A 13,835-nucleotide genomic window follows, 5' to 3' on the forward strand; every position below is an offset into this window, starting at 1 on the left:
GGTCTCAGTCCCCGGCTTCAGCCGAGGACTTTGGAGCTTGTCAGGAAGTGGCCGTCGCAACTTGGAGGAGACAGGCTATGAGTCTGATGTTAGAGCAGTTGATTCCTTAGCCTTTCAGGATGAAGGAATGTGGGCAGTTCGACTTCAGCACTGAAAACCTCTCCACTTGGGCCAGGGTTGCCCCAGAGGCCAAGTTTCCAGAAGCCTCTCACCTGCCGTAAAATGCTCAGCCCTGTGTCGTGGGCCTGGGCCTGCTGTGACTGACTCACGATGCCTTTCTCTCTGGAATGGAGCCCCTTCTTACGCCTCCTGGTGCAACTTAATTTTTATTTTTTAATGCTATTTTCAAAACGTTAGAGACAGTTCTTCAAAAGCACAGCCCGGAGCTGCTGGGCCCACTGGCCGTCCTGCATTTCTGGTTTCCAGACCCCAAGGCCTCCCATTCGGATGATCTCTGTGTTTTTATACTCAGTATGTCTAGGTTGCCCCTTATTTTTTATTTTCTCTGTTGCGTTGCTGTAGATGAAGGGTGGGGACAATGGTGTAGCTGTACTAGAACTTTTTTATTAAAGAAACTCTTCCAAAGAAAAAGAAGTGGGGGTCAGGAGCAGTGGCTCAGGCCTGTTAATTCCAGCACTTTGAGAGGCCAATGAGGGCAGATCACTTGAGGTCAAGAGTTCGAGACCAGCCTGGCCAACATGATCCCGTCTCTACTAAAAATACAAAAATTAGCCAGGCATGGTGGCGTGTACCTGTAATCCAGCTACTCGCAGGAGAATAGCTTGAACCTGGGAGGTTGAGGTTGCAGTGAGCCGAGATCATGCCACCGCACTCTAGCCTGGGCAACAGTGTAAGACTCCACCTCAAAGAAAAAAAAAGTGGGTGGGCCAGCGCAGTGTCTCATGCCTGTAATCCCAGCGCTTTTGGTGGTCGAGGCAGGAGGCTTGCATGAGGCCAAGACCAGCCCTGGCAACACAGCAAGACCCCAATCTCTACAAAAAATAAAATAAAAATGAGCTTGGTGTGGTGGCATGCACCTGTAGTCCTAGCTACTCTGGAGGCTGAGGTGGGAGGAGCACTTGTGCCCAGGAGTTTGAGGCTGTGATTGCACCACTGAGGTCTAGCCTGGGCAACAGAGTGAGACCCTATCTCAAACAAACAAACAAACAAACAAAAAATCAGGGAGCAACTGAAAGATGGGTATACTAAGCAGGACTTCCGTTAGGGCCTCCTCACTTTTTTATTTCTTAATCTGCAAAGGGAGCATGCAGATGCAGAGAGGATAGGAACGTGCAGCTGCTGAATGTGCATCATGGAGAGACGGACGTGGGGCTTGCTGGCTTCCTCTGGTCTTTACCCACCATGAAATCGCCTTGAGCCTGCACCTACCAAGTGGTCCATAAACAGTAATCGAATGCATGATTAATTGAGTTAATCAACTCAATCTAATCCATTAATGGAATAAATGGAAGTTCCCCTCACTTCCTTCTCTGCCTCAGTTTTCTCTCTCCCCTACTTCTCATTTCTCAAGATGAAAGGAAAATCTGATGGAGAAGACCAGCTCTCTGGAAAATGATTAAAGTAATTTGTCTTCAGTTTCTCCTGCTGCTCTCTCTGACTTTAAGTCTCCCCCTCCTTCAGTCCTGCACTCTGTAGAGTGGCTTGGGAACCAACTATCTGGACTTGAATCCTGCATCTACCACTTTCTAGCAGTGTAACTTGGGCAAGTTGCTTAACCTATCTGGGCCTCACCTACAAAACAGTACCTTACCTATAAAACAGGCATAATAATAGTGCTCACCATGGTTTGTTGTGAGAAGTAAATGAGTTGTTACAGGCAAGGTGCTCAATACAGTGTCTAGCAGGCTAAGTGTTCAATAGATGTTATTATTATCCTGGGAGGAACACTCACTCTGCTAACCACAATTGGCTGATAACAAGGGTTTGACGCCTCCCAGCAACATTAGCGACTTAAAAGAGGAATCTCTAAGAAACTCGAAGGCCCAAAGGAACAAAGCAGTCAGGGGTGACTGCCCAGGGCTAGGGTTGACGTATCAGGGCAGGTCAGGCTAAGGAAGGAGAACTTCAAAAGCACACCTACTCCATCTCCCTGGCCTAGCTCCCCAGGGGCTGATAGGAGATAAACCAAACCACCCTCTTCAAAGCAGCTGCTCAAGGACCCGGATCAAACGCACAGGCTTGGAGATAAGCTTCAGTCCGCACTTCCTTTTGTCCCTTCCTCCCCACCACATCTCTAGAGGAAATTCTTAGGTGAGGAAAAGGAGTTCATTCTTCCTTCTTTTATCAAAAGAAGTCAATTCTCTGTCCACACAACAACGGGTGGCAGAAGGCAATAGACCAAGAACGGGGAAGGGACTGAGAAGGCCTCATTCTGTCCCCACTCTGCCAGTCTTCTGCTGTATGTGACTTTGGACTCTCCCTTACGCTCTCTGAGCCCATTTCCTCATCTGTCAAAAAAGGATAATAACACCTGTCCAAAGGAAAGAAAATTGCTGTGAGATGCTGGACCCAAAAATGCATTTGGGGCCAGGCACAGTGGTTCACGCCTGTAATCCCAGCACTTTGGGAGGCCAAGGCAGAAGGATCACCTAAGGTCAAGAGTTCGAGACCAGCCCGGCCAACGTGGGGAAACCCTGTTTCTACTAAAAATACAAAAATTAGCTGGGCATGAGGGTGGGCACCTATAATCCCAGCTACTTGGGAGGTTGAAACAGGAGGAGAACGGCTTGAACCCAGGAGGCAGAGGTTGCAGTGAGCCAAGATCACGCCACTGCCCTCCAGCCTGGGCAACAGAGAAAGACTGTCTCACAAAAAAAAAAAAAAAAAAAAAATGTATTTGGGAAAAGATACTGTAACATGTTTATACATCAACATTATGAAAAATACAATCATCCATCTTAAATCTTTTGGGAATACAGTGAGGTTTGATATAAATAAATAGCCCTACTTTTGTAAAATTCTTCATTCATCAGAAACATTCACTGGGTACTAACTGCACTGAGACTGCCTGGATTTGACACTCCAGGCTCACCTCCTACCAGCTTGGGCCTTGGGCAAGTTACTTAACCTTTCTGTGCCTGTGAAATGGCAGTAACCATAGGACCCATCTCCTAAGGTTTCTGCAAGGATTAAATGAGAGAATGCATGCAAAGTGCTTAGAACAGCGTTTGGCACTCAACGTTGGCTACTGTGGTGATGGTGAACCACTCTGTTAGGCAATAAGTACACAAAGAGGATGAGGAAAACAAGAAGCATTCACAGTCCAGTGGGAGATCAGACAAAGAAGCAAATAGTGGCAGATGCCACGTGATAGGTGTAATAATAGAACATAATACCAACTGTGAGAATGTGGAAGAGGGAGCCTCTTGAGTCATCGGTGGGGCAGGTTTCCTGCAGGGCTGGCTGTCCTGGTCTTAGCCTGCTTGCTCCCACTGTTCCCTGGTGCCCCTCTCGTGCCCCAGGCTGTGTCTGAAGTCGGGGGATGGGGCAGACAGAGGAAGCGCCTTCAAGTGCCCTGAGAGCAGTGTGCTAAATCAGGGCTCCCGGCCAAAGCAGTAATTGCCAGCCGCTGAAAGATATTAAGCGCCAGGGAGGAAAACCAAGTTCTCTATGAGGCAGACTTTTCAGAGTTCTTACAGCTTGTTAAAAAAAAAAAAAAAAAAATTTTTTTAATGTAAATAGTTACCCAGTGAGATATTATTTCATGTTGTTGCCATTAGGGTTTGAGTGTTATGAAGAGAGAGGAGAGAGAGGCGATCATTCAGGCAATTCTGCCTCAGCAAGGACTGAAAACTACACATTAACCCCACACAACAAATCTACCCCCTCTAGGACTTAACCTGACTACAGCATTTTTTCCTGGGTGGTGAATTTTATGTAAATTGAAGGAGTGAAAAAAAATCTATACATATTCACAGTTTCCTAAAGGATTTTCTTGATGGTTTCTAGCGAGGGGTGGGCTTTTTAAATTTTTATTATTTTTTTTTTAAGACACATTGTGGGCCAGGCGTGGTGGCTCATGCCTGTAATGCCAGCACTTTGGGAGGCTGAGGCCAGCAGATCACTTGAGGTCAGGAGTTCGAGACCAGCCTGACCAACAGCATGAAATCCCATCTCTACTAAAAATACAAAAGGTTTAGCCGGGCATGATGGCGCATGCCTGTGATCTCAGCTACTTGGGAGGCTGAGGCAGGAGAATTGCTTGAACCCAGGAGGCGGAGGTTGCAGGGAGCCAAGATCATGCCACTACACTCCAGCCTGGGCAACAGAGCAAGGCTCCGTCTCAAAAAAAAGAAAGAAAGAAAGAAAGAAAAAGACACATTGGACTGGAGGCTGGGGAGGGGTTACTTTCATTTCTGTAGAATTCAGAGACAACCTGGGCTTTTCTGCTTGGGTTCTCAGTGCTAAATCTGGTGCTGATGTGGCTACTCCCCAGAGCAATTGCTCCTCAGACACAGATGATGCAATCAGTTGCAGCCATCATTTACCTTCAACTTCCTTTGTGCCAAGCATGAAACAGGTGACATGCGTTGTCTGCTTCTGGTCTCCCAACTCTGAGGTGGTCATGCTTCCATTTTACCCTGGAGGAAACCGAAGCTTAGGGAGGCTCACTGGCCCGGGGTCCCCACAGCAGCCTGGCTCTGGGTCTGACTCCCTTCAGCTTTAACTGGGAATGATAGCAACACCTGATGTTTATTAAGCGCCTGACATACGGAACTGTCATTCTTCACCACAGTGTCATGGGGGCACTCTCAGGCAGCCCTCTCCCCTGTCCCATTTTAATGGTGGCCGCTCATTCCTAGGGCCATTGAGAAGGGCCTGGATAGAGGAAGGCCCCTGAGCCGTGCATCTGCCACTTTTTTGCAGGGGGAGAACCTGTGCCATATGTCCTGCACAGGGATGTCTTACTCGGGCTTTCCAACCACACCCCCCTCAATAAACACAGCCCATCTGAATACTGAGCCACATTCCCTCCCAGGTGACAAGCCATTCCTCTGAAAACTACACTTGCCTTCAGGCCCCGAGGGCCCCATTTAGTGCTCTGTATAGGTTAGCATTTCAGCTAAGTGAATGGTGAATCCCGATTGTAATAATCATCTAGTAGTGTTTTAATTAGGCCTCTGGCCTGGCTACACATGGTTTTTCATTTTTCCTCCTACGAAGTTTGGATGAATCCAGCCAAAGAAACCCTGCTACCCTGACCAGCAGCTCAAAGTGTGTCCCTCCTGCCTCGCATGTTTTCGAAGGTGTGTCCTACCCACTTCCCAGGAGGTGGGAGCAGGCCAATGTTGTGTGCCCCTGTCAGTAATTACCACTGGGGGCTCAGGGAGTGAGGTGTTCTTAACAGGACAGTATAGATTTGCCTAGGCAAATTCCCCATCACAGCCGGCCAGCCTGTCCTTACCTCCTCTTCTCTCCCTTTCTTTCCTTCATTCACTACCTTTTTCCTTCTCTTTTACTCTCCAGAGAGTGAATATTCTATTGTCCTCTCCCTTCTCCCTGCTCTCCTTTCAGCTGCCTCCTATTCCCTCTGTGTTTTTCAAATTCCCAAATACTTCTTCCCTCTCCCCTCCCCTTTTCCTCCTGATTTATTTCCCATTAATCATTTCTAACACACATCTGCTCAGGCCCTAGAAGGATCCCTTGGCTCCCTCTCACAGCTGGGCTGGTTACAATAATCAGGGGGTCTTTCATCTTTCACAGCCTCCTAGGTCTCCCCTCTACCAGCTCCTCCTCCTCTGCATTCCGGCAAAGACCAGGCTCTCTGCACCCTGGCTTCCTTCTGCCCTTCTGGCTCCGCACAACAGACTCCCCAAGGCCAAATGGCTTGTGGGTGGACGCAGCCCTGCAGTGGACTTTTACAGGTGGTGTTGGCAGTGATGGCAACGGCTGCGCACAGAAGTCGGCATGAGAACCCTGCCACGATCAAATAAATGAGATCACCCCCTCCCTTTTCATTCCCGCACCCCTCTTGCTGCAACGTGGGATCCGTCTCCCAGTAAGAGTACCCCTTGCCATTCGGTGTAACATGATTTTACCAAGATTAAAATTGGGGAACATGTAATTACAGCTTGTGTAATTTCTAAGCATTCTATTTGTGCTGCCCAAAAAACAGGGATCCAGGGAGCGTGCTTAGTTTTGGGTATAACTGATACTGCCTGGAAGTGGAGTCTGCTGTCTTCTCTATTGGGCAAGATACAGGATCGTGATAGCTATTTCCTTCTGTTTGAAGAGCTCCTTTGAAATCACCTCTCCCCATCTTGGGTTATCAGGTCGTCTCAAGGCGTCGGTCAGCGCGGCAGAGTCGGGAATCTGCCATCCTAGAGCAATACGCCCTGAGTGACAGGCCTGACAACGGGAGTGATGAATTGGGACTGGAAAAGTGGTGCTGGGAGCCAGGCAGTGACACCAGCGCGCCTCCACTGGCCGCCGAGTGCATGGAGAAGTGGGCTCCCCAGAGGCCCGCGCCCAGAGGACCAACTTCGCCTCCGGAAAAGCGGCCGATCCGGAACTTGGATGTCAGGACTATGACTACGTAAAATCTCTGCCCAAGGCAAAGCTAGCAATGCACACTTTATCAGAAAGGCGCAGGGAGTCGGGAGGGGTATTGTTATTTTTAATTAAAAGTTTTTATCCTGAAATTTTCCTGGGGAAAGCTAGTGCTTTTTCCCCGGAGTGAGAAGGATTGGGGGGGGCGGGGGAGTTGTGCCGCCGAGCAGCGGTTAGAGAGAGATCCCCCGTCCAGGGACGCCCGCCTCGCCCGTGATCTCGGTCCCTCCTCGTAGCAGCTGGGCGCGGTACAGTGAGGAACTTTACGACCCTCAGCAGGACACGGTGAGAAGCCTGAAACACACCAGACACCGAGCCTCTAACGCAGGGTGCAGGCACAGCGCGCATAGCCTGGGGTCCCGCGCTTGGTCGCCGACCATGTCACTCCAGAAGGGAGACAAACTTGCAGGCTTCAGAGAGGACTGGGTGAAAGTAGTTGGAGCTGCCTACGCCGCGTCCCGAGAACAGTGGGTGCCTCCGAGGCTCGGGCGCTTCCAAGTGAACACACCAAGGGGAGGCCAAGTAGGGGAAGAAGAGCGGGGCCGAGGAGGGCCCGAGCAGCTCCGGAGAAGGACCCGGGCTCCCGAGGCGAGGCTCGCCCCCAGGCGGCCTCTGGGAGAGGCTTGGACTCCAGCGCCCCAGAGCCCGCGCCGTGTGATCCCTCCCACCCCTCACCCCCCACTCCCCACCCCCCACTCCCCACCCCCCCACCCCACCCCACCTCGGACACACACGGCTGGCGGGGTGACAGCCCCCGCCAGCATCACCCGCTCCCCCACCCCAACCCAGTGGTGAGAAGGGAGAGAGGAGAGAGAACGGCCGGAAAGGAGGACGGGGCACAGAGCTCAGGGTCCCGGAGAAGTCCCGTCCCAGGAGGGACCCCAGGGCGAGGAAGGCCCAGTCGGGGGGAGGGGAGGAACCCTGGGAGCGGCCGAGGCCGAGGCGGCGGCGCCGCGCGGCGCGGCCCCTTTAAGGCTCTCCCCGCCCACCGACGGAGCCGGCCTCCGCCCGCCGCTCTCTCCGCCCTGGGGTCCCGGCGAGAGCTGCGATTGGGCGGGCGCGGCGATCCCTTTGAAGTGTGGCTGCCGATCGCGGCTATTTGACGTGCGGCTCGCGGAAGGCGAAGGTTTTTGTGTTACTAGCCCGGGCCAGCGGCGGTGGCGGCGGCGGCGGCGTCGGTGGAGGAGGGGAGGCGGCGAGGAGGCGCAGCGCCCGCTGCACCGCGATCGACGCTGCGGAGCGAGCCCACCCGCCCCGGGAGCTCGCCTCCCCGGTGCTCCCCCGCCCTCCCCGCCCCCCCAGCGGCGCTGCCTCCTCCAAATGAGCGATTCGCCCGCTGGATCTAACCCAAGGACACCCGAAAGCAGCGGCAGCGGCAGCGGCGGCGGCGGCGGGAAGAGGCCGGCGGTGCCGGCAGCGGTGTCCCTCTTGCCACCGGCGGACCCCCTGCGCCAGGCGAACCGGCTCCCGATCAGGGTCCTGAAGATGCTGAGCGCTCACACCGGTCACCTCCTGCACCCGGAGTACCTGCAGCCGCTGTCGTCCACTCCCGTCAGCCCCATTGAGGTCAGTCCCCGGCCGCTGCCCCCCGGCGCCCGCCCCATTCCTCCCACCGCGGCCAGGACCCTGACCCAGCTCCCTGCGCCCCGGGGCCCGGTGCGACGCCCAAGGCTTGTCACGCCGACGGGCTGAGTGACGAGGGGCAGAAAACCGAGGGATCAGAGCCCACCAGGGCCTCCCCAGGCTTCCCCATGGAAGCATCTCCTTCCACGCTCGCCCTTCGGAGCTCCGTGTTTTCTCTCGGATTGGATTTGCTCCTGGAGTCCCCTCTGGGTCCTTTACTTTTCCTCTGATCCCCAGTTTCCAGCCAGGAGGTGATCTCTGCTGGGCCTTCCCCGCCCCCCACGCCGGGCTGTTTTCTTTCAAGCCCTGGCTGCCTGGGTCCCACTCCGCCTCTATCCCAGCCAGTGAGGGTGCACGGCGCCCAGGCGCTCCCGATCCCGGGTCTTTCTTCCTGCCCCTTCCCTGGGTGCCCTCCCCGGGAGGGAGGTGCTACGGAGAGAGCGCCAACTGCAGCCCCTCCTTTAGAATCCGCGCTCCCCGCTCCTACCCCGCTGCGCCATTGCCAGAAACCCGTCCCAAGCGAAGTTCCCCCAAACTAAAGGAATAAGTTTTTTCCTGGGCCTGGAGGAGGGGGACATTAGAGGGAAGTGGCGAGTCACAGCCCCGACTCCAGAGACGTCACCTTCTCCGGCAGGGGTCCTGGGTGAACCCCTTCCGCAGGGCTTGTGGCGCACCCCGGGACCTAGCGGCAGTGTGGGCGCAGTTCCGCCAGATGCCGCACCCGGCCCGGCCCTCGCTCGCAGACCCTCTCCCCAGGCCCGCCCCGCCCCGTGGCGCCGCCGCCCAGCTCCCCGGGCGCCCCCGCTCGCCCCGCAGGCCTCTGGGTCTCACTCCTTCTCCCTCCCCCTGCTGCTGTCTCCCACAGCTGGACGCCAAGAAGAGTCCCTTGGCGCTGCTGGCCCAGACCTGCTCGCAGATCGGCAAGCCGGACCCGCCGCCCTCCTCCAAGCTCAACTCGGTGGCGGCGGCGGCCAACGGGCTGGGAGCGGAGAAGGACCCCGGCCGCTCAGCCCCGGGCGCCGCCTCTGCGGCCGCGGCCCTGAAGCAGCTGGGGGACTCCCCGGCCGAGGACAAGTCCAGCTTCAAGCCCTACTCCAAGGGCTCCGGCGGCGGCGACTCCCGCAAAGATAGCGGCTCCTCCTCGGTGTCTTCCACCTCCTCCTCGTCCTCCTCGTCCCCGGGAGACAAGGCGGGCTTCAGGGTCCCCAGCGCCGCCTGCCCACCCTTTCCCCCGCATGGAGCGCCGGTCTCCGCGTCCTCGTCCTCGTCGTCGCCCGGCGGCTCCCGCGGCGGCTCCCCGCACCACTCTGACTGCAAGAACGGCGGCGGGGTTGGCGGCGGGGAGCTGGACAAGAAAGACCAGGAGCCCAAGCCCAGCCCGGAGCCGGCAGCCGTGAGCCGCGGCAGCGGTGGGGAGCCCGGGGCGCACGGTGGCGCTGAGTCCGGGGCCTCCGGGCGCAAGTCCGAGCCGCCCTCGGCGCTGGTGGGGGCCGGCCACGTGGCGCCGGTGTCTCCCTACAAGCCGGGCCATTCGGTGTTCCCGCTGCCGCCTTCCAGCATTGGCTACCACGGCTCCATTGTGGGTGCCTACGCCGGCTACCCGTCTCAGTTCGTGCCTGGCCTGGATCCTAGCAAGTCCGGCCTCGTGGGAGGCCAGCTGTCTGGGGGCCTGGGCCTGCCGCCGGGCAAGCCCCCCAGCTCCAGCCCGCTCACCGGGGCCTCCCCGCCCTCCTTCCTGCAGGGATTATGCCGCGACCCCTATTGCCTGGGAGGTTACCACGGCGCCTCGCACCTCGGCGGCTCCAGCTGCTCCACCTGCAGTGCGCACGACCCAGCCGGGCCCAGCCTGAAGGCGGGGGGCTACCCGCTGGTGTACCCCGGGCACCCGCTGCAGCCCGCCGCGCTGTCGTCCAGCGCCGCCCAGGCCGCGCTCCCTGGCCACCCTCTCTACACATACGGCTTCATGCTGCAGAACGAACCGCTGCCGCACAGCTGCAACTGGGTGGCGGCCAGCGGGCCGTGCGACAAGCGCTTCGCCACCTCGGAGGAGCTGCTCAGCCACCTACGGACCCACACGGCCCTGCCGGGAGCCGAGAAACTTCTGGCCGCCTACCCCGGGGCCTCGGGCCTGGGCAGCGCCGCCGCCGCCGCTGCCGCCGCCGCCTCCTGCCATCTGCACCTCCCCCCGCCCGCCGCCCCCGGCAGCCCCGGGTCGCTGTCCTTGCGGAGTCCACACACTTTGGGGCTAAGCCGGTACCACCCCTATGGCAAGAGCCACTTATCCACAGCGGGGGGCCTGGCCGTGCCGTCCCTCCCCACAGCCGGACCCTACTACTCGCCATACGCGCTGTATGGACAGAGACTAGCTTCAGCCTCGGCGCTGGGATACCAGTAACTACAGCTCTTTCCTCCACCCCAGCCCCCTCATCCTCCTCCCTCTCCCTCCCCTCTCCCCACCTGCCGTCGCCGCTGCAACCTCCACTACTGCTTGACCCTGCCGGGATTCCCCACCCAACCCTTCCCCACCGGACTGTGTATTTATTTACTATAATGTTAGCTTACAAGCTGGGAATATAAGTGCATTAACGGCCCACATGAGTCAGTGGTATGCAAAAAGTCTGTGTTCCCCCAAATAACAATATTAATCCCACAAATAACGACATGATCCCCGCCCCTCTTCCTTTCTGTTATTTTCTTTTTCTTAGATGTAAGTTTTACATTTTTTATTCCTTTTCCTCTTTTTTTGGTTTTTGATTGGTTTGGTTTTAGGGAGAGGAGGGAGAGTTGGGGTCTTTGGGTTCTTCTAGACGTTTTGTTTTCCCTTCCTGGGGAGTTTCTTGCATGAGTCTTAACTTAAAACTACGTTTCCCCCTTCTCTTTTTCCCTCTTCCCCCTTCATTCCCTCTTGTTTCCTTCCATTTGAGGTTCTGTTTTTGTTTTTTTGTTGTTGTTTTGTTTTGTTTTGTTTCCTTTGTTGTACAAGTAACAGAGATTATTTTGTAACTCATTTTGGGGGTGGAGGGAGCCACCTGGGTGGCAGGGGCCCTGGAGCTCTATTGACCTAGTACATTGCTCCGGGACTCCTCCCCCGCCACCCTCCACTCATAGGGTCCTTGGTCTGGACCCTGCCCCCCAAACGTAGGGCCTTGCTCCCCTACCTTGCTCTGAGCACGGAGAGCCCTGACCCCACCAGCAGGCTGGCCCCCAGAGAGGCCCAAGTGGTCTCACAGAGCCTTGCCGTCTAGTGTCACCTTCCAGACTCCCGCCCCTAACACCCAGTGGCCACAGGGCGCCTGTCGGGGCACCTGGAGCGCTCACCTGGTTGAATTCAAAGTCCCAGAAGGCCCTGCTGGCGTGAAGCCGGCCCCTTACATTTTGCGAAGTGCTTTATAGTCCTTGTTTTTCTCTCCCTCGTGGGGGCAACGACCCCACCCCTGGCGGTAGGGGTGGGGTGGGTGACTCTCGCTAGATCCCTCCAAAGCAGACCGGTGGCGATGTCAGCGGACGTCACGAGCTCGTTAGCTGCGTTCGGGGAAGCTTGGGGCGTCAGGGAGCGCTCGAATCACGGCAGCCCCCGCCCTCTCCTAGGCCTGGCCCGGCAGAGCACCCCAGAGTAGACCCCGCAGCGACTGGGGTCTTCTCCCCACTCCTTCCTCCTTCTGGTCTGATGCGGCAGCGCGGGGGCTGCGGGGCCTGTTTGAGACGAACAGAGCTCTCCCTTGGTAAGACTTATTTTGTTAATAAATGGAATACTTGGCTATATTCACACCGTGGTGTGCTTCTGTCTTGCCTCGCCCACACTCTTACTTCCAGACACCTAAGCAGATGCCCTTTTTTTATTCTTGTTTAAAATGCCTTATGGTTTCCTTCTGTGATTTCCGTTCAAGGACGAGTTTAATGCCTTTCCTCAAGAAATGGCGGAGAAAAAAACAAAACTTCTGCCAACGCATTACAAATAACACAAAACCACCTTTTAATTTTTTTCCCCCAGTTGGTTATGTAGCTCCTAGCCTCACTTCAAAGGCCTTGACATTTCCTGGGGCCAGGGTGGAGGGCGTGTGTAAAAGTGGATTTTCCTCTGGGCCCAGATGCGAGGTGCTAAGGGGGCTAAGAAGGGACCCCAGGACTCCAGCACCAAGGGCTCCGGCAGAAACTCCCGCAGCGCAGTCCTGGAGCCCGGCGGCCTGGCAGGCAGAGACGACATGCCTTTGGCGCCACCTGGTGGCAGGAAGACGAGCAACAGGCCTCGGAGAGAAGCCGCAGCCGGCACCAGCCCCGACGGCACCTCGGTTCTTCCATCCTCTGAACGCTAAAGATTCCTACCTGCTGTTTCTGCGAGGCATTTCCTCTCTCCTGACCGCAGGGTAAAGGCATCTGCTGAGAAGGATGCTTCTCAAGGCTTGGAGTCTCCCTTCAGCCATCGCTGGGTTGTCGATCTGGGTCATCTGTGCCCCGGAAACTTTTCGAAGCAGGGTTTGGGTTTTGCTGAGAAGATGCCACGATGATTCAGGACCTTGAAGCCACTCTCAGTCCGGAGGAGTCGGGCCCCTGGGACTGACTCGTCCTTTTTCTTGAGTTCACACGACTGACACTGGCCTCTGCATCCTCCGGCAAGAAAGGGTGGGTGCTGTTTACCGACGTGTTGGCCAGGATGCCTGCCCCCTATGCCAAAGACAGGCCCTGCGCGAGTGTCCAAGGTGGGAGGAGAGAAGGGACAGCTCCGGCAGGCCGAGCCACGTGCAGCCCAATGCAGACTCGCTGCCCTACCCCCAGCAGCGAGAGCGGGGTATGCCCGCCAAGGCCCGGCCGCTCAGGCTCCGGCTGCCCGACGCCAAGACCCTGCTCCATCCAGCCCCGGGGCGCACACTCCTTGCGCATGGGCCTGGGCGCGCAGGGTCACTTGGACGCGCTGCAAAACCGCCTCCTGAGCCTCTTCCTGGCCATGCTCCTCGTGGGATCTGCCTTTGGGGTTGTGCCGTTTGCTTTTTCTGTAAGGATGCGACTTGGGAGTTCGTGCTCCGAAAGGTGCATGCTTTTGAAACGTCTGTGGCCCAAGGTCAAGTGCGGAGCGTAGGGTGGGGCCGCTTTCTCTACGCTGTTTTTGGTTGTCCGCAAACTCGACGACAGACCGGGCGGGGTGTGGGGGTGGGGGAATCTGGCAAAAGGAAAGGGATCCTGGGCTGCTCCTACCACTGGACCGTGGGAAACCCGAATTAGAGAAAGTGCCCTGAGACCAGATCAGAGTCTTCCTGGGAAACCAGGATTATCCAATTTCTCGGGGTTCAATCTGGCCCGAATCTTTAAAAGAACTAAATGTAGCAACTCGTGGCCTTATTGTTTTTCTGTTGTTTTGTTCGTTATTATTTCTTTGTCATCTTCCCTTCCTCTGAAGGCCCCTCTTTCCTTCAGAGACCCACCCCCTCACCATGTTTTTTAATGCCTGCTAAAAATGATGGAAATTGCTCCCTCTGTAGGGCGACTTAAACTTTTCTTTCTTACACTTCAAGTCTTCAGACCTCCCTATCTAAAAACCAAAGGGCTCCTCTTGTTGGGAGGAAGGAAGGAAGGGATGTAGTATCTCCCCCAGCCAGCAAATTCCTTATACCAAAAGAAACTGTTCTAAAAGGTGTTTGGCTTATACC

The 13,835-nt window shown here is 56.1% G+C and overlaps 1 protein-coding gene across 1 annotated transcript; it reads left to right on the top strand.

Moving 5' to 3' along the window:
• The first annotated feature begins 7,567 nt into the window (after positions 1-7,567).
• Positions 7,568-11,959, top strand: ZNF703 (zinc finger protein 703). The gene is made up of 2 exons (XM_007962169.3): positions 7,568-8,136; positions 9,059-11,959. Exons 1-2 carry the CDS (start codon positions 7,891-7,893, stop codon positions 10,586-10,588), a joined length of 1,776 nt encoding a protein of 591 aa, XP_007960360.2. The 5' UTR covers positions 7,568-7,890; the 3' UTR covers positions 10,589-11,959.
• Positions 11,960-13,835: the final 1,876 nt, after the last annotated feature.

This window comes from Chlorocebus sabaeus, chromosome 8 (assembly GCF_047675955.1).
Source record: "Chlorocebus sabaeus isolate Y175 chromosome 8, mChlSab1.0.hap1, whole genome shotgun sequence".
NCBI classification, from domain to species: Eukaryota; Metazoa; Chordata; class Mammalia; order Primates; family Cercopithecidae; genus Chlorocebus; species Chlorocebus sabaeus.